The 21,616-nt window shown below is 37.3% G+C and overlaps 1 protein-coding gene across 8 annotated transcripts in view; it reads right to left on the bottom strand.

The window, feature by feature from the left end:
* The window catches only part of LOC115432839 (neurexin-2-like), a 166,881-nt gene that overhangs the window by 25,240 nt on the left and 120,025 nt on the right, over window positions 1-21,616 (bottom strand). For all 8 annotated transcript variants that reach the window (XM_030153882.1, XM_030153879.1, XM_030153883.1 and 5 more), the window contains one exon: window positions 3,936-4,117. In XM_030153882.1, the coding sequence (XP_030009742.1) occupies window positions 3,936-4,117 (182 nt within the window). The remainder of the gene's footprint in view (window positions 1-3,935; window positions 4,118-21,616) is intronic.

Below are 21,616 nucleotides of genomic sequence, written 5' to 3'. Positions count from 1 at the left end.
GGATAAGTGTCATTTTTTTGGGTGTATAGTTACATGCTTATATACATTCATGTATTTGCACAATGTTCATGTATTATCCCAAAATGGAAGGGGAAACAGAAATGAACCTGTTAAGCCCCTGGGTCTTTTGTTTCCAGTCTGAATCGTTTCAATGTAACACAAAACAATGGAGTAGCCAATAGGAGAAGCTCCATTCATATAAAGCATGTTATGATCAAAAAAACAGCAAAGGTACGAAAACATCTTTATCATTCATAATGCAACCTTTAATTTTGCTCTTCTTTGTCTCTTTCAGTGTGTGTTAGTGGTAGAGAAATAATACTTGTACTGTTGGAGCGGTTCAGTCTTAGCTTAACAGCTTGGGACTGCAAAGTTTGTCACACTGTTCTTTTGTTTGATGAAATTATTCATGACATACGCGGGTCTCAGACTGTTAGATTGTTTTTGATTTTTGGCCATTTAAGTGCTTCTTGTTTGGATTGTCTGACAATTGGTTTTGTTGCATTTTTAGCTGATGTTCTTCTGGCTACGTGGATGTATAGCATGTGTATATTGCTACAAGCATCACATAGTGCTACCATGGCAACACAGATGGAACTGTGGCTGCCTCCGGTACTGAAGGCTACAGCAACAAACTAGAAGCACTCGGAGAGCGCAGACCTCCGCCAAGGCTGATCAGTGGGCCCCCCCGTGGGCCCCCCACCCCCGATCACCACCAAAATTTAATCATTTCTTCCTTATCCCATTTCCAACAAACCCTGAAAATTTCATCCAAATCTGTCCATAATTTTTTGAGTTATGTTGCACACTAACGATCAGTGGCCCCCCCTGTGGGCCCCCCACCCCCGATCACCACCAAAATTTAATCATTTCTTCCTTTTCCCATTTCCAACAAACCCTGAAAATTTCATCCAAATCTGTCCATAACTTTTTGAGTTATGTTGTACACTAACGGACAGACAAACAAACAAACAAACCCTGGCAAAAACATAACCTCCTTGGCGGAGGTAAATATAACAAAAAAAAAAAAAAAACCCACAGGATTAATGGCTCAAAATTTATCTGCAGTGGTTTAAAATCTGTAAAACGTAACCTCAAAAAATTTTTTTTGGACTCAAACCTTGAATAGAAAATAAAGAGAATAAATAGAAAATTTAAAAAAAAATATGAATCTGACTTATGCTTGAAAACCAAGTATGATTTCGGTTGATATGATCGGCAGCTTTAAGAAGCATTTTTAGTTGTTCACAACAAAATATCAGAGGTCAGTGTGCGACGACTCCAGCTTTGATTCGGTCCAGTGCTTTGACAACAGGTGTGATTTTAATTATCACACACACAGCTGTTTGACAGATCTCTCCTCTGGTTTTCATCAGTGCACATCTGTCCTGTGGCTACATGCTAAAAAGGTTGATTTCCCCTCAGAAAAGACACAGTTGTTGGCAGCTGCTAAGGAGTCACTTGGTTGCACCAACTGAGATGTGTTTTTATTACCATAAACATCTCTTACTTCACTGACTTGGACTCTTGCATCTTCTACCTTTGGTCCAAATGCATTCGCTCCAATTTTATCTCACCATTTGGACTCCATAAATCTGTGAGTCGTACAAGCTGTGACAAAATCTGTCTGATGTTTTGATGCCAACTTAGAACAATGGCACAGTCAATGTGATTTTAGGATAGAGACTCATTTTAAAATAGCACATAAAAGCCTAAATAGTATTTCTGAATATTTCACCTCTTTCATTAATAAAGTCCAGGTGCAACCATCAAGACCCTCTGCGCTCGTATCAAATCTCAAACCATCCTGTGTCATCACAATATGTAGGCCAAACTACTGTATTTTCCTATTTCCTTTATCACTGTTGTGGTATTTCTCCTCCCAGTAAACAGGATGCAATTTTGACATAATGCTGCTGGGAACGCTTGTATGAGTTACAGTGTGATCTGAGGCAAAGCTTAATCTTTCTCTTATTGTTTGCCCTGTTTTCAAATAAATTTTGATATTAGTCACCTCTGTTTGCTTCCAAATACTCATTAACGTTGTTCCCCATCTTCCTCGGGCTAAATGTGGTGAGTATTTGGAAATAAATCTAAAAGTATGTTATCTTGTGTTAACAGACTTTGTGGACTAATTTTCATCGCTCCATTTAGCTGCCCAATCAACACTGGCCTGATTTTCAGGAGATCTTTCAGTTTCCAAGCTTATTTATGTAGTTTTTTTTGTGCTATGTATTACAATAATAATAGTTTTTTGTCATTTAAAGTTGTAAATGTGAGTCAGCCACTAAGCAATGTGTTATATAACATGCCATGAGTAAACTTCTTTAGTTTTATTTAGAACAAACTACACTATTTGGCAAAATATCCAACACTCTACTATTTATTCTCTTGATCATATTCTGGATAATTAGTTCCTTGAGTTGTTTTTATGTGCAAATAATAGATAACCAATTCCCACTGTAAGCTGAATTTATTCCATCATAGCAGTGTGGTACCATTTTAATTTTACTGATTCTGTAAAATACACTATAATCTATATTAAAACATCTATTTCCTCTTGGGTCAAAACAGCCACAGGGCAACTATTAGGTTATTTATGCCTGCAAGCAAACTGTGCAGTTCATAAAGTAAGTTTGACCGGGCAATTTACCAAAACATCTGAGTTTCTTTTCTTTTCTTTTTCTTTTCTTTTCTTTTCTTTTCTTTTCTTTTCTTTTCTTTTCTTTTCTTTTCTTTTCTTTTCTTTTCTTTTCTTTTCTTTCTCTTTCTTTTTTAGAGAAGGTTCAGTGACAGGTTGATTAGATTAGCCAACAAAGCAACATGGTTGAATGTAGAAAAAGATACATTTAAGGAGACAAACATTTTCATAATATCTAATGCATGTTAGAAACTGTACTTGGCAGAAACCTCTGTGCTTGGGTACAAATAGTACAGTACACAGAGCTGCACATTCACATTTGCATTCACATTTGCATTTGCACTGACATTCTAAATGTAATCATACTTCCAGTTGCATTCACATCTGCAATGTTTCTGTGTAATTATATAATCATAAAAGGTACAGTGTCTCATTCACATTTGCATTTGCTCTGAGAAGGCATAAAAAGGCTAAATAAAAGGCTGTATTTTAAAGGTGTGCATATACATAATTCAAAAACTACCTATTTTTCATTATTTTGAGGTTTTGGTATTTTTTCCATACTTCTTTGGGTAATCTATCCATTTTACAAAAAGACTCATGACTCATAGTTCACACAGAGACAGTGTTTTAGGTTTCAAAAACTGACGATTTTTAAAAACACTGGTTTGTGTGTGTCTGTGTTGACAGGGAAAATGGAGAGATTAGAAAACGACAGCATCACGTCTGTTATTGCTTTGTGTAAAAAATCTGTATCTGAAACATAAAATCCAGGTGTGTAAATCAGTGTATGACCTGCAGATTCAGGTCATTTCAGGACCAGTGTTATGATCAAACCACATAATTTAAAGAGATGACACTCCGATAACCTGAATCAACTCTTAAGGTAATATAAGTTCATAACTTAGCTGCATGGGAAGCAGGTTAACTTGTTCACTTTCATGATTAAAGCTTTTGCATCTGCTATGACCAGTTTTATCCGAAACAATGGGTTGGTGTTTATCGATTTTGCGTTCTTGTGTGGACAGAGATATTTTCGAAAATTAAGGTCCAGTGGACAGATTAAATAAAAAAAAAAAAAGCATACCAAAATATCTGTGTAGAAAAATGTCGCTATATGCCTATTTGTGTGGATGGGACATAAAATTGCTTTTGCAAATTGCAATATTGACCACAATAATCACAGTATGACTTTTTCACCAAATTGTGCAGTTCAAATGTGTCCAATAGTATATACACCATATGAGTGTAAATAGCATCTGCTATTATCAAAGTATCTACTTCTGCTTCTTACTATGTGCAGCTGAAGATAGTCTCCGAGCCCATGGGTGCTCTCCACTCGCACCAAGATAGCATCTTTCTGCTGAGAGCTGAAACCCACAGCTAACCGGTCGGCGCGGGTGCTTGGCCGCTCATTGGGCGCCCAGGTGTATGTGATGAGAGCCCCTCCTTTCCCGAAGATGTATGTGGTACCAGCTGGGAAAAGAAAAAGAAACATGATCAGAACAACACTACTAGAAGAAATGAGACACAAACAGGCACTAATAGATTATTTTGAGTAATCTTGTCAACAAATAAGGACATATACTGTTTTGTTTTGTTTTTTTTCTTCAGATAGACTGGTAGATCAGTTCATGGTCAACATCAACGTCAACTACTTCTCTTCTCACCTACTCAGAGACAGACCAACCCCCTCCTCCTATCACATCCATCTTTCATTTGTCAAAATCTCCTGTCAGAGAGAAGCTCATGGCAGGATGGAAGGACAGAAGATTTATTAAACCGTTAAAGCGGTCTGGCTCTCTCTTAAATGACAGTTAACTTGTCTAATTAGGATAGTATGATGATGCTCTAACCCATAAAAACCCAGAGCTACTTTTGTGGCACTTCCCAAATTATTTTTTCTCTATATCTATACTTTCTTAAGTGATTCATCACCATTCATTATAATATTCTCCTCTGGATTTTGTGTTTTTTCAGTGAAAATCATATATTTTCCTATATTTGATTTACTGATCATGTACATGTTCATAAAAGCTCAGGTTAAAGTTGAAGGTTATTATATCAGAAACAGAGAAAACTGTAGAAAAGTTACTTTTTCAGCATAGATGTCAATAACTGAACATAAAAACAAGTGTGTCCATCCACTGTCATTAATCAAACTCCATGGGTTTTACTGGTGAATCAATGCTGTAGAAGATGACAGTGTTTCCACGGCAACTACAGAGCCTCTGAACATCCAAATGGGTCATATCTTATGACCATGAAAAGAAGACAAACTGCATTTTACACCATTATTTACATGTATCAAAAGGTTTAGTGACTCAGAAGTTATTAAACATTTTAGGTCAGTAGATGATTTTGGTTGCCAGTGGCTGTTTGGGTCTTTATGGGTTAAAGTGACTGATCCTGATGCTGCTGACTCAAACACACAATCAAACTCAGGTGATTACTGATAAAAGATACCAAGATTAAGATCATGTTTTACCTCACAAAGTGGCTATTTAAAATAAGGAACAGTTTACAGCTGATAAAAATTCTTGCATTGGCTCACTGTGTGTCTAGTCTAAATTATTCAAGGTATTCTTTTGCACTCAGAGGGATTTCTGTCTACTTGTGATGAATGAGGCATATTTGGTGTTAATTTATCATTTACATATTTACTTCAGTATGCTAATAGAATGCATGCAGGCTTGTGTGAAAATCCATTTGCAGATCAGCTTGTAAACTGGACACCTCTTCATGATATAAGTACATATTACAGTGCAAAAATCGAAATTTTACATAGTGTATTTTTCTCATTTCCAGTCAAAATATTTCATCACACTTAAAATAAGACCTAATCACCTAAAGAGTAACTTTTCAATGATATATATGGACTTATTTTTAGAATATACATCTTGAAAATCTTATTTTAAAAAATCTTACCAAGATAATTTTCACTCATTCCATTGGCAGATTTTTTGCTTGAATTAAGCAAAAAAAAAAAAAAAAAAAATTGAAATAAGCAAAAGCTAAATTACTGTTAAGATTTTCAAGATGTATTGTCTAAGAATAAGTTCTAATATCTCACTGAAACGTTACTCTTTAGGTGATTATGTCTTAGTTTAAGTGTGATGAGATATTTTGACTAGAAATGAGAAAAATACACTCGGTAAGATTTAGGTTTTTTGCAGTAAAAATCCTTAATTCCTCAGATAACACAAAGAAAAGAATGAAAAACTTGTTTGAGTACAAACAGATTGCAAACACAGGTGAAACTGATGCCCTAAGCGAGATAGAGACATTATTTCAGAATTTAGCAGTGATGGATCCATGGCTGCAATTATACAGGATACAGCAGACACAAAAATTACCTTTGAAAGTATAAAAATATGACATTGTGCACTTGTGTTCAAACAACACATGCTTCTTTTCAGAGCCCAAATACATAAAGTGAAGCTGAAAAAACAAAACAAAACAAAAAAAAAACACTCAAGACAATTGCAACTGTGCGAGATGACTTGAGCACTCTTCTTCAGGGAGTAATGGGCACTCACTGGAAATGTTTCTTATTAACAGCAACTAACTGCTGGTGGATGCTTTCTTAACGTTGAACACTCACACTGACGGCTCGCAATCACCTTGTACGGACTTGGAATTAAATTAAAGAGCTGGTTCTTAATGATTCCCTCCACTTAACACCTGACGCTGTTTGTTTTGAGCCACATTACTCCTTGCTGAGGTAATCTTAATTAATGTCAGGGATTTGCAGTCAAATGTGAGCCGCTGACAGTACTTACAGTCTCAGTGACTGGGTTTTATTGGTTTATTCCTTTCAGTGAATGTTATCAGCATCTGTCTACCCCTATGTTTCATTTTAAGAAACATATGGGGACATCTTTGGGCTTTTAATAGTGTGTATCTGTGTTGAACTTTGTGAAAATGTCATTACTTACCATTTACCTTCATACATCTAAATTTCAAACACTGACTTTAGTAAAACAGCTTTAAAAAAATTCAGCAGTCCAAACATCAAAGGTTATATTCTCTTTTTTATATTTATTTATAAGGGTTTCCAAATAGTGTTACATCGTACAATCCTATCCAACAACACTAAAAGGCATCAAGGATTCAAAAACGTAGCCTTTGTTGAAGGTCTGTTACACTGCATTGCATGAGGCTGCACAAGTCTTCATGATTTCAATCATTATTTGTTCTTGTGAATGTGAACAACCCGCAGCTCATCACAAAGTCATCATGTCTCCCTATATCCTGAGACCAAATTTCATAACTGGCCTCTTCAATTTTCCTGCGCAATAGTGATACTCAGATGCTCTTATCTCAACCAAAAAAAATGAAACAAGAGACAAAAAACATTATTATAGTTATTCAGCAGTGTGGTGCACTAGTATGTAATCATCATAGAAAATGTCTTTTAACACAGTGTAGAAAAATCACTTCACGTAACCGATTTCATTTGGAACTGCGGAGTATAGATGAAATAAAATCTGAAATAAAGGAAATTTGATGTGATTGTAATTGTGTAAAAATGCTCGGTACATTGTAATTCACATGGGAATCTAACTATTTAAATGAACAAACCTTGTCATGAAAGCGTCTCACTTCAAACAGCAGCTAAACATGGCAGCCATAGTGTTATACATGAGCTGAGTAAATGGAGGGAAGACCAAAGGGTAACATGCCCTCTGCTTCGTTTATCATAAAATATAGAGAACTAGCGCACCTGCAAGAACACATGGAGGCATCTGTGCATAGACAGCAGTACCTCCTGCATTAGTCACCATGTTAACGCACTTCATTATTCCTTTCTGTCTCCGTGTTCTGTCTCCTTCTATTTCCTCTCATCTGTCTGCAGTAGACCTGCATCAAATAAAGAGGGCTGTAAATCAGGCCTGTTAAGATTATTACTATAAACCTCTAGTTCTCCCCCTCACAGCAGCTCTCTCTACCTCTGCCTTTCTGCTGACTATCTCCTGGGAGCTCTTCTCTTTTGGCTGTACAATACATCTATGCTGGAATAATAAGGCTCCCTTGGAGATTCTCATCTGCAAAATATGTACTGTATATAACATCATTATTAGCAAGGAAGCCCAGTAATTAATTACACCATACACAGGTATCGTAAGACTCTTGATGTTCCGTTACTATATAATTCCTGAATTTAAAATAGGTGTGATAGAGCATCTTCATGGTGAAAACTCAGATGTAAGCATTTCTATACCAATACTTAACACTTTTAATACAAGCGTCAAAGACTGGCTAAAGCAAAATCAGAGATGCAAGCATTTTTAACGATTCTGATTTTACTGCAAGTTTATGTAACGTTGATGTAAATATAAAAAATTTGCTGTATTGAAAAGTTACTCTCAGCTCCGCATTTGATAATTTTTTTGAATTTTCTTTTATGGATGTCAGCAGGTAGGGGATTGGTTGATATTTGTCCAAATTTATAGACCCAGGTTTTCATGCATGAGTGAGCAGGGGCAAATTGCACAATCCAAGTTAAAACTGGTTACCCCTAACCCTAACCCTAACTTGGCCTGTCCTCAGTGACATTTTCAGGCTTAAACAAATTGAATTAACTTTGAAAGGCGGGAACAGCTGCCATGGCTAAAGAAATGAAATTGACATGGTGGCCAAAGTGTTAATGCTCTAACCTGGCAATTCTGTGGAAAACAAGATGGATGCCCATTGTCCCTTCCCATGACCTTTGATTGGATTTAAATCCCACCACTACTTTGCGCAAACCATTTTTAATTTGGATTGTGCAATTTGCCCCTACCTCACTCATGCATGACAACCTGGGTCTGTAAATTTCGACAAATATCCACCAATCCCCTACCTACCAATGTCCATAAAAGAAAATTCAAAAAATTATCAAATGCAGAACTGGGGGTAATTTTTCAAAATTTATATATTTTTTTGATACACCCTGTATATATATATAACATTTGTGATTGTAGCATGTCATTTTATGCAACCTTAAACTTACTTTCTTTCTTTCTTTCTTTCTTTCTTTCTTTCTTTCTTTCTTTCTTCTCTACTAAAAGCCTGATTAGGGACTGGAGATGGAAACTAGCAATAGCCATAATCTCTGTATGTGAATCATCAGTTACTACAGCTTGTTTGTAACAGGTTACAGGTAGAAGTTATATTACGTAATTTGCATTATTCCTATCAAATAAACTTTATAAATAAATGCTCTCTTGATTTATCTGACATTCCAGTCTCGATGAAGCTACCAAATTTCTATAAAGCCACTGGGATTGACTGTCATGTTTTCATGGGTCTTTGTGCAATAATTGTAACATTATGGATTATTTATTTGTGCCAAGATGCATACTACCCACTCAAAACATCCTGTCCTTTTCATTTGTGCTTTCAGCCGACTGAATACACAAGAGACGATGCAACATGCTCATAGGACTTGCAAAACACACAGAGACGCTGGTGATCATTTGCATTACACAGAGCAGTTTTAGATATGAAAAGGTTTAAATGCACCCCCTTGAGCTTTTTGTTGTAGATGAGTAGTATGGCCCGAGTGAGAGGGTGGGGGAAGTATATGCTCCTGAAATAATGGGACTAATTATGACTTTTGACTACAAGGCTGAAAAGCAATCATGAATCATACAAATGTTGGCAACAAGCATCAGCTGTGGAAATATAAACACAAAGCAGAAGGGTGAAAAGCAAAAAAAGGTCATAGTGTGATAGCGTTTTTAATATATTTCATGTAATTATGACCCCAGCTGGTTGAAAGTATCTGCACATTTGAGACCTTTTTCTTTCTGGTAAATGAGTAGCTCTTAATGACCTGTCAGTGGGACAGAAGACACACGTTTCTGTGTGGGTATTGTGGTAGAAAATACAGTATGCTGTGGAGGCATTAGGCAAAGACAGACCACTTTGTAGGGCGGTTTACTGGAAAACAAAGCTGATCGATTAAGGATATAAACTCATATAAATCTTGAAAGTGCGAGCAGTGCAGCTGGAAAGGAGAGTTATATGTGGAGATATAAAGCCTGAATTTGTTGACTGACTTATGACATCTGAAGCAGACTCCTTCCATGGTCTATTAAATACAGCTTCGTGAAATGATGAAAATGAATAGTGCGGCCCAAAGCTCGACAGAACGGATGTATAGTTTTAGAGCTGAAATATTGTTTTCAAACCCAAAAACTGGCATCATGTACTTAGAGAAGAGAGGGCAGCTTTAACTCAATCAAATCAATTATCCCATAAACACCCAAACATCCACCACTGAACAAAATCACCTACTGATCTAAAATGTTTAATATCTGTTGATCCACTAATCCTATCAATCCATGTAAATAATTGGTGTAAAATGCCGTTTGTTATCTTTTCATGGTCATCAGATATGACCCATTTGGATGTTCAGGGCTCAGTAGTGACCCATGGAACCCATTGAGTTGGATCAATTACAGTGGATGGAGATACTGGGTTAATGACAGATTTTACTGAAAAACAATTTTTTTCTTCAGTTTACTCTGTTTCTGTTGTAATAACCCTCAACTTGAATCTGAGTTTTAATGAGCATCCACATGATCAGTAAATTAAAAATAGAAAAATACCTGATTGTCACTAAAAAAATGCAAAACACAGAGGTTAATATTATAATACATGTTGATAAATCACTTAAGAAAGGTTAAATATGGAGAAAAATCCATTTGGGAAATGCCACAAAAGTACCGCTGGGTCTTTATGGGTTAAATCTAACCAATTAAAAGCAGCAGTAAAAACCTTATGAATCTTAAATAACTGCACTTTAAGCCAGCATTCTAGCATTCAGCATTCTAATGTGTTTTGGCTGATCTGCTTTTTCTGCTCCTCTGTTTGAGCGATATATGCAGGCTGTCAGTTCTAAAATTGCACATCTGCAACCCAGAGTGCCTCAAACGACCCCCTTTCTGCCATAACAATGTTAACGTTCTCTCCCTTTCAACATCCGTACAATTTGAGTCATGGAGGAAATGTAAGGAGTCAAACACAACATTAATATTTCTTTCTATAGCTAAAGTCACAAACTTCCAATAAATAGAACACAATAGCTTTTATGACAAGAGTACAATGCCCGAGGTTATCTCTGTGTGACATGTTGAATGTATGGCCTTCATCTTTATAGCTTTTCAGATGCATCACAAGAAAATGTATTTATGCTATTGTCGTATGATCATCTCAATTATTCTTACTTTTCATTATGAACAGTTGTATAATGAAATAAACATTTCATTCAGGGTCACCAGTTTTATGAGAATTAGCTATTGAAGAAAGTTTATATTTGACTACAGTCTTTAAATTTGGATTAGATTACATACAACAGCATGCAACGTTCTATTTGCAAATACACCCATAATGAAAACAAAAAGGCTTGCATTAGGTTTTCACCTTGTGGAAAGCAGGTTATAGCAATTTTGAGTATTTCCTGGTCTAAAAGAACCAAAGGTTTTTTTTTTTTTTATTGCACCTACATTTTGTCAACCAGTGTTTTTCTTGATGGACCACTTCTGCTGAATTGTTCAAAAGAAAGCTATATTTTAATCTAAGCTTTTTTCCTCTGTAGAAGGGAAGTAAATTGTCAGTATTAATGTAGCTTAGATCTGTTGAGTACAGAACTCTAACTGCAGCAGACCAGTCTCTGTTACAGCTTCAGATGATGGATGCATTCCATTCAAATTCTGAATATAATGTCAGAAATAACATAAGCATAGGTTTTCAACACTGTACAGAACATTACCAGTCTGTTACAATCCCCCACATTTGCAATAGCTGTAACCGCACTAAAGACCAGGCTGCTTTCACTGTAACGTATTCAGCTCATACAAAAAACACAACGTAACCTTCAGATTTGAACAAGTGTGAGTATATGAGCAAAAACAGATGCCGTTTCCAAGGATCCTGTGATTTTTAAACTACTTTTCAGACAGTTTTTACAACTGATCCTTAATACCTCATCTTTTATGTCTTTCCTATCCTGTATGTATTTATTACATAAGCCATTGACTTGCAAAGGATAATAATGCTTTTCTGATTCATTCCATTTTTAAAAACAAGCTTTACGTCCAACACAATAGGATTGGGGTACAAACCAGTTCATATACATAGAAATCTAAGCCGGTTCAATGTGTGATATTGTCACTTTACAAGGACTGCAGTCCTGGCATTTCTATTGTGACTGCGTTTGTTGTTTATTTGTTACAGAAAATACTTTATTCTTTTCTGTTTGGGCTTTTGCTGTCCTGTATATTTTTCTTTGCTGCAGATTTTGCAAAGCACTCGTCACCTTGGTCTATGTCTTGTGGTTTTATTCTTTCATGGCTTGGTAGTTTGTTTTATTCTACCAAAATATAAATGGGTCAGGTCAAGTGAACAAGCACATCTATGAGAAAAATCAAGTTTCTCTTATCCTATTCTGTATGCACTCATTTGTTAGCTTATTACTGTGATGTATAATAAATGCTTGTTTGTTAGTTTAGTTTTATTTCGAGCACATAGAGTCATCAGATAACAAAGAACCATACAACATGGTCAAACTAAATTTTTCAGCACTCGAAAAAGAGAGGGATGAAGTATAACTTATAGACTCCCGCCCCCTTTTTACAAATAATTAATTATATTAATTCTGCTTCCTTTGCTTAGTTAACACACTTTTTTTCTATATATTTTTACAATAACACAAAGCATCCATACAAACCATTCACATACACTTTTTTTTAGTCACCTCACACACAATCAATTTTGCATAATCAACCATTTTCAATATAAACTATAATATTTATATGCACTTTAAATATTTACAACAAATACAATCATTAATAAACGTGATAATATCTCATATAATTACTTACAATAATATCTTATTTCATGCATTCTTCTATATAAATATTTACTTATTTAGATAATGTTCTGTATTTTGATATTGCAGTGGATTTATACATTATTTTAAAAGCACAAATTGAAAAATATTAACAATATTTGACTTGTTTTCTAGACACATTGGTCCTTACATCATAATAGAATTGAAGCCATGTCACTATGGCCATTGAAACCGTGTTACTTTAAATCTGTGTCAAAAAGTCAAAAAGTTTCCAATATATTTTCCTAAATTTTGACATCAGTGAAGCTTAATATGCTATTTAACACATCATAGGCAAATTTAAGTGAATTTCGTGTGGGAAGCACATGTTAAGCACTTTGGCGTAAACCTTGTCAAAATCAGTGACATTTTGATGAAACCGTGTTACAGAGCACATTTTAAAATATTTTTGGTCAAAAATTGTATTTTATGCCATCATCATCCTTACTGTATTTAAGTGCTTACAAATACCTACTGAAATATGTAACACACATTGATATAGGTTGTATATGTACAAAGTTAGAGCCCAATGATCATGAAACATGCAACTGTGTCGCTGCTTGACCTGACCCAAATGTATTTCTACATAATAGCTAATACAAAAATTCAGCAGGGGAACATAAACAAAAACAGCTATTCTGCGAAACTAAAAAGAAAGTTTTTTTCCAGAACAATTGAACAGTTTGTTTTTATTGCTTCTGTTTGTGTATGGAGACTGTGTGCATTTGTGCAGACTCCCGCTTCCCTATCATCCTTGAGGCTAATGTAATATGTGACCTGGAGAAAATGGAGCCCTCTCTGATGGACCTTTCGATGCCCCTGTCCATTTGCTTTGCCTTTCAGCAGCTCCTCCAGCAAAAAATGAACTTATGCCACATCTAACTATAGTGGAGGCACCGGAAAAAAAAAAAATTTTTACATTAACACATTGATCTCAGGATTTATATATACACTTCTTGGTTAACTTGAATCTAAAATTGTGCTGGAAGATATCATCGCTGAAAGGAGCTCACTACAGCATTTCCTCCAGCTAAGATATCACTCCAGAAGCTTTAGCTGCTCTTTGGCTTGCCACAGTCAGACAGTTTTTACAATATCACAGGAGCTTTAGAAAATGGACTGCAGCAGATTTTCACTCACTGTGTTGAATATGCTAGTGTGTTGGGAACGGGATGTGGGGTCATCGACAGTGCAATCCATCTTGCATTCCAGTTGAGAGCATACAAGGTCTTTGACACTGGGGGTCATGGTATGGCCTGCTTTCTCACAGTGTAGTGGATTCAGGGTTTGTTAAACAAGACCCTGAAAACCCTTGAAAAATCACTGTTTCCATGAAGGACACTCATAACTACTTTAGAATAACTATACAAAAGCAGAAACCTTTGAGTTATCACGACTACAGGCTGAAGAAATTTGCAAGCACATAACTTGGAAATAAACCCTTCAATCAGTCAGTGGGCTAATGCTCATGATGTTTCTGTAATAGCATCCTCTATCCACTAACGTAGAGTATCTTGTTTGTCACATGAACGCATCATTTCTTATTTATGACAGACCAGATGTGATACTTGGTTGTATAAACCAACACTGGCTGAAAACATGCAAGTTTTTATAACATGCAACCTTAGTCGGAAATAATAATAAGCAATACATTTAGCAATTAGCTATCTGGTCATTTCAGGCTTTATCTAAATTAAACAAGGCAGATAAAATCTGCATTGGAAACTAAAATTCCTCTGGTAATAACTTTGAAGTCATTAAACTGATGTATTTTGCAGCTGCAGCTATATTTCTATTATGCTATTAAATTGCTTTCGAGAAACAGCGAATGTCTCAAAATTTAAAAATATAAAGGGAACTGGAAGCTTTAGTACATGTTCTGAGGAAAACAGACCTCCTAATTGGATAGTCTGTCAAGATTTCTATAAGACAACTGTGATCATTAGCTGCATATGAAGCTAAGGCTGTCATAATTCATATGCACTGCCAAAAAAAGAAGATACCAAATATTATAAAAAGGTATGATCAAACTTGTATTAAGCGAAAAAAAAAATGTACCAAAAAAAATTAAAAAAATCTGCCAAGCCAATTTTGTTTGGCTAAAATGTATAAAAAAAAGAATAAAAGTCTAGCCAGAGAAAGATTAAACTAAGAAAAGCATTTAAAAAAATATCAAAAATGAAGTAAACTGCTTATCGCAAACAACTAAAACACATTTATTTAAGACATCTTAATATTCTTGAACTGAGAAGTTGTTTTAGTTTATCAACTGGAATAGAGAGCAGATTTTTGTTTAAGATTGTTATTGAACCTTCCATGACAGAAGTGTTTTTTTTTTTTTTGTTTTTTTAAATTGGAAGAAATAAGACAAGACCTCTCTCCAAGAAACAAGGCCTTTTAGACTTCTGTTCTTTTTGGCTGTTTATATGATGCAAAAGCAAAAAATTTGACAAAATTCTGGGTGTAACATTAAACCTTTTGTAGAAATTAAGGAGGACATATTAATTTTCATATACAGCTCACCAATTCTTGCATGCATTTTTATTAGCCTATATCTTTTTTAACTCATCTGGGTATTTACATCAAATGGTTTTATAACTAATAGACAATCTGGTACATCATGCTATTTTATGATGAAGCCTTGTAGTCATTTAGTTTTAATTATTTACCACCAAATAAGCCAGGAACTTGACCTATACCTGTTATCTGTAATAATACATGTAATAACCTGTGTTTAGGATGATGAGTGTGTGGCATTGCAGCAGGATAAGTGGCCTAAAAATAGCCGTAGCCCTGGAGCCCCCAGAAGTCTTTGACTAGCCTTGACACACACATGCAAATCTGTTAGAATAAAGCAAGTGTCCAAAAAATTACAGCTTATGTTTCATCACTATGACACTTGTGGCATGTTTTTTAAATGGCCATACTCAAGCTTTTAGAAAAAATGCCACATAACCCACTCAAGCTCTCCAACTTAAATGACCTACACACCAATTAATACTAACACTAACTCCTTTGGATATCACTTCTACACTGTGCATTACTGTGACACGACTTGTGAATAGCTACATAATTCCTTGCTCTGAAGCATATAGTCGAGGTCTACCTACACCACAGTACGATATCTACAATAAAGGTAATTGAAAATTTATCACTGAGTTCTTTGAAGTGTTTTTTTATGAGTACTGTTTGATCGCAGGCTGTGCTATGCCTGTAAAAGCCTGGTCCAGAATGATATGGCTGTAATAGCACAGATGTAATTCATCACATTTTTTGCCCCTTTAGAAATGTACTGTGATGAAAAAGACACTACAAATCTATCTGGTCTCTTTTTTTATAGAACATAAAAGTGAATCTTAGGACTGAAAATCCAAGTGTAATGTAAAAGGGAGAAAGGACTCTGGTCTCAGTGCTTTTGAAGGAGCCAATTTAAGTAACATACTCAGTCGGATGTAGATTACAGAGGAGAGGTCAACAATCACTTGAATGCACGTTATATGTGTCTTATGAACTCCAGCAGCATCGAACACTCAAACAGATTTAATATCAAATTGTAAAAAATGTCGCTATAAATCCCATGATGACTGTTTTGTGTCAGAGCAGCCATGGAAGACCAACCCACTAGAGCAACCTTTTACGCAAAACAAATGCATCACACTGTTTAGTAGACAGTGAATCGCACAGAGAGGAATAAAAAGGTTTGCTGTGACAATTCATCACACCATCGATGTGTGTTGTCAACATAACAGACACAGTTGATGCTGAGGCTGTAGCATCGTAGAAATCAACATGGGGAAAGGGCAGCCACTATTGATACTGATGGGCAGATAAAGGAGTTTAATGATGCATGAAGCTGCAGCACAGCTATAGTTAGTACAAAAAAAATTACAAACATGGATGAACCCATTTCAACTCATTTCCACAAAACTGAGTGAAATCAGCAGTTATGGATGTATTAGCAGAAAAAAAAAATCAACACACTGAAAATCTGAAAGGAGAATGCCTTACCATGTCCTCCCCTGGTGAGGAAAGGCATCCTGTTGATGGCAATAGGTACAGTGCCATGCTTATTGTGGAAATGGTGGACATGATGTGTGGTACTGAGACTAGAGGACACACGTGCTGTTCCAGTCTGAATTGGGAGTACAGTAAGCAAGGCGAACCAGAAGGCTAGTCTCGAACAATAACTTAAGCCCATGCCTAGGCTAAAGCCTGACCAGCTGCTTCGCTGTCCAAGCACAGGGGTGGCTATAAGGAGTCTACCCATGTATATTAGATCCACATGGGCCCTGGACAGGCAACTTAGCCCGGCTTTGGTCTGTTGAGGTTCCACTTGAAGACCACAGGGCATCTCAGTGGCAATCTGGGCCCATATCCCTCCTGATCCCTTAGTTTGATTCAGAAGCTGGCAGATAATTAAAAAATATCCTCTGAATTTGAGAGCGAGAGAAAAAAATATCCAAAAAAAAGATTTTATGGAGCCAGTCAAATTCCAATTAATTTAAAACTGGACATAGCAAACACCCTATATATTGATGGTCAACATTTTGACATGATAAAAAAAAAAATCTGTTTTACAGAAAAGACACCAATAGACCCTGGTATCAAAACATCAGTAAAATGAATCTTGAGAAACTGAGCAGAGTTTATCCAAAAAACCAAAAAATATATGCATCCAAACAAAGAATGGAGATGAATCCAGTAGAAATATCAAACAGGCATGTTGCTCAACCATGATATTTAGGACAGAAAAGTGGCAGGACAGAGCTTCGTGTGACAAGAATTCTGATAAGAGTCTCCATCGCCCACAGGTAGAGCTCGAGGGCAGCTGAGCCTGCCCACTAAGAAGAGTGCCCCTCCACAGCAGCAGAAGACGTAACACACATCCGTGGGAAACTGGATCATTTCATTAAGCAAAAAAGAACAAGAAGATAAAAATAAGCTCAAGTGTAGATTAAGCGATGAATGGTGATGCAGAAACCAACGCTTTTGTTCCCCTTTAGCCAGAGAAAATGAGAGAACAGAGATAGGGAGGGGGAGAGAGAGGGAGAGAGGGAGCAGTATCTGCAGCAGCGCGGTAAAGGAGAAAATCCAAGGAAATAAATAAATAATTTCTCAGCAGCTTCTCTTTCACTCTCACAGACGCAGCAAATCCAGTAAACGGTAACCTCTGGTGAAGCCGAGATCTAGCAGAATGCAACGGTAGCACAAGTGTGTCTATTTCAGTAGGATGTATGATCCTTCGCTCACGCTCCACCTGCTCAGTCTCATGCAGTAAAGACTACTGCTGCATTCCCCTCACTGCTGCTCCTTTTTCCTTTATCCTCTCCTGTTACCTTGTCCGGCTCTGCTGTACTGCCTCTCAGTGAGGACAGTTAACGTGACAGCTGCGTGTGTTTGTCTCTGGAGGAGGGCAGGTGATTCTCCTCGGATGCGATTGTTCGGATGGCAGAGGCTGAGATGTTGCCTCGGACTGCTGCAGCGAAAATTATGCTAATTAAAAGCACCGTCGTATTATAATGAATCCCGGATGGGTAAAATTCCAGGACAGCCTTGGAGCCCTGCAAAAATCACCTTGGCTTGAAGTGTTGGTCTAATGAACGCAGAATAAAGGAGCTCTTCTGAAGGCATACTGTAGTCAGAGGCTCTGATCCAGCGAGGCACAGCATGTGCCTCTGTGTGTGTGTGTGTATTTGTGTGTGTGTGTGTGTGTGTGTGTGCGTCTGAGAAAAGAGAGTCTGTGAGCAAATGAGTGAGGAGGGGGGAGGAAAGGGTGGGTGAGCGATAGCAGGAGGGAGGGAGGGAGAGACAGGAAGAGACAGCGAAAGAGAAAACAGGCAGCCACAGCGCAAACACACAGGGAAATAGTGAAGCAAGAAAATGGGTTGTGTGAATAAATACATGCTACAGATTCACAGCGCACTGGCTTGCAGGTCCTGGCAGTAACACGTAGGACTCATACTGCAGAGGAGGAGCCTGATTTAGGTGAGCTGTCAGAGCTCTTACAGAATGAACACAGGGGTATTGGTATGGACGTCTTCTTAACATAAGAGCTACACTAGACATACATGAGAGGAAGATGAATAGCTGTCAAAATGATGAATACTGCTCACCAGGATCAAGTGAAAAACCTTCATGGTATGTGCTCCACTTTAAAGAAACCATGAGCTTTCATCAAAATTCAGTCCTTTTTCCCAGCATTGCATTGTGAAACCTTCTCTGTTTTTACACTCCAAATCAATCTCCTCTAATCCCTTTGCCTGGCGTGTTCACCTTATATCTGTATACAAGTCACTCCTCTATTAAAGAGCTCAGTAGCTCTCTGCTCTCATGCTGCTTAACCATGCAGAACTTATTCGTAGCAATGACTGATCCGAGTTCAGAGGTATTCTGACAGTTTCAGAACTGCAAGGGATTTTCGGGTGGGGAAATGTGATGGTAGGATGAATTGGAATATATTGACACTTGAGAGGATAACACGTTATTAGAAAAGGAAAGACAAAGTGGGGAGTTATGGGAGGAATTGAAGATAGTAGGAGAAACAAGAGAGAGAGGGAGAGAAATTGCAGGGGAGCGGTAAAGGGAGAGAGGAAGAGAGACTGCGGCTATATCAGCTAAATCACGGTCGATAGAGATATCAGCTGGGATTGCCTAGTCGCTTGAAAGGACACGCATGGAAACAGGAGGACAGAGGCAAGCCATGCAGCACCACCTCTCACAGTGACAAGAAGTCGACGCAGGCCATTACTCAAGCAGGGTAGGGGGTGGGGTGTGTGGGGGAGCGAGGCTGATTGAACAAAAAGAACAGAGGAGGGGTGGGTACATAACACTCTGGAATGGCAAGTGCCCTAACAGCATGTAGACATTCATCTGCTGGTAACATGAACACACATAAATAAACCGAAGCCTATTTAAGTGTGGATTTTTTCCCCCCAAATTTCATCCAATCTGACTCACAGCACAAGAGAGAGAGAGAGCTTTAATTCCTTTATGTCTGTCCTCTTCTGTAGGTTCTCAGTAAATCTTGGAATTGCTTGCCAGCTTAATCATACAGACAATAGTGAGAATGCAAAGCACTGCCTGCCTATACATGTGGACACATTAACAGTAATGACTATGTGGTGTGGAAACAAAATGACAAGCATAGAGAATAATCCTCAGATGACGCCGGCAGAAAAGTCATTTCTGCTGTCAAGGCTTCAGCCGGTCTAACTTACACACAGCCGGCATCTAAGGGCAGCTAAGACCAATTATATTAATTTTTTGGCAATTGTGTCCAAATGAAAATGTTATTTCCCTTTCCAGTAACTGTGAAGACTGGGTAAAAGAAGTTTGAGTGGATGATTTATAGCCAGAAACTCAGACTGTCAGGCTCTCCAGCATATGAGCATCTTCCGCGGCAGTGATCATATCTTGGCAAGAGCTGTCTAGAATGAAAGGCTTGCATTAATCAATTTATGTGCTCGAGGGTTGCTCAACATGATGAAAGCCATGCTATCTGGACAACAGGAACCGGGAGGATGAGTTCAGCAGCAGTGATTGTAACCTTGTGTTGTCCTTGGTTATTTAATAAGGTGGGCATCGCACGCTTCTATTAATACAAACTTAAAAAATCCATTCAAATGTCTCAAATAGGTATATATCCTTCATGTGTGATAATATATTCCTGAGTCATTTTCATGGAATTCCACTTGATTCTTTTCTACTTTAATAACAGAATGACTGGCATTTATATATACTTATATCCTATTTCTGCAGTTGCAGTCCAATAAAACTCTGATTTGCATTTTCATATCTTCCTACAGGCCATTTCAAACCTTTTCTATTTCACATATAGAGCCATTTGCCAGTTCTCAGCGAACTGACATAATATATAAACTACGAGTAGATAATTTTCACATTTATTTGTAGAAGAATCACAAACATAAGCCAACTTGCAAATGACATGATGTGAGAAGATGTGCAAGGCGTTTTAAAGACTTACGGAACCTAAATGTGCACTGTTTGTTCTCAGGAGGATTTGTGAGAGAAGATTTTTCACAGACATCCAGTCTTGCCCCAGGGGGTAAAGTAGCAGGATTAATCATAGCACTTTCAGATTAATTACTCATAATGCGAGCATCCTCTGAAAGGCATGGCCTGCAGTTGTGATGTTTGGTTGATTTCATTAGGCTCAAAGCGACAACACCTAAAATAAGCCTCGCTCAGACAGAGCGAGAAAAAGAGGGAAAATGTAAAATATGGCAGCATTGAAATGCACATCATTTCCACTTTTACATAAGTATGTATATGTAGGAATGGTACAAATGCCAGGAGAGGTTCTTGCGTGAATTCTTTAAAAAATAAATGGTCAGATAGATTCAGCATCAGCAGGTTGAAAACATGATGTGCGCCTCACTGATTCCAGTGTTCTTCATCCACAATAAACCTATGATAATTGCACTAATTCTGTGTTGCAGAATTTTGAAAAACAAGGAATATGAATGCTAAAGGAGATCACTTTGTTTAGTATTAACATCAAGAAGGTTTAGGGTTCAGCCTGTTTAAGAACACCTCTGGAGGCACTCAGATGTATTTCTAATGGTTAATTAAACATGATTTTGCACTTTTTATAGTGACTTGGGTGTCTTGGCAGTCGCATTTAACGGTAGGTTGCGTATTGTTGGCTGCACATTGTGCTGGCAAAAATAGACTCCATTTGCTTGTTTAGCTGAGCTTACTTGCCTCAGCATGTCACCTGGAATAGAAGAGATGCAGTGACGCTTACAGCCTGAGAAAGACCTCAAGAAAAGGAAAAGAAGAGCTGCATCTGAACAACAAATGACTACAGTGGTAACATCTAAATGCTGAGCTTTGGATTGACCTGAAAGACAGGATACATCAAGCAGCAAGAAGAGCTGTTAAAGTGTCTAATGCATGACCTTCAGGGCAAAAGTCCACAGAGGAATGTAAACAGCATCCCATCACTACAAAGAACGATTCAGTTTTCACTTGGCTGAGGTGTGAGCTTGAAAAAGCACCAACAGGAAAGCTGGCCAGAGTTATTGTTATAATTTAATGTTTCTGTATCATTATGGCAACATTAAAGACAAAGT

This window comes from Sphaeramia orbicularis, chromosome 14, assembly GCF_902148855.1.
Source record: "Sphaeramia orbicularis chromosome 14, fSphaOr1.1, whole genome shotgun sequence".
Taxonomy (NCBI): Eukaryota; Metazoa; Chordata; class Actinopteri; order Kurtiformes; family Apogonidae; genus Sphaeramia; species Sphaeramia orbicularis.
Note: the sequence above shows the minus strand (reverse complement) of the source record. Positions and strands in the feature narration are given on the sequence as shown.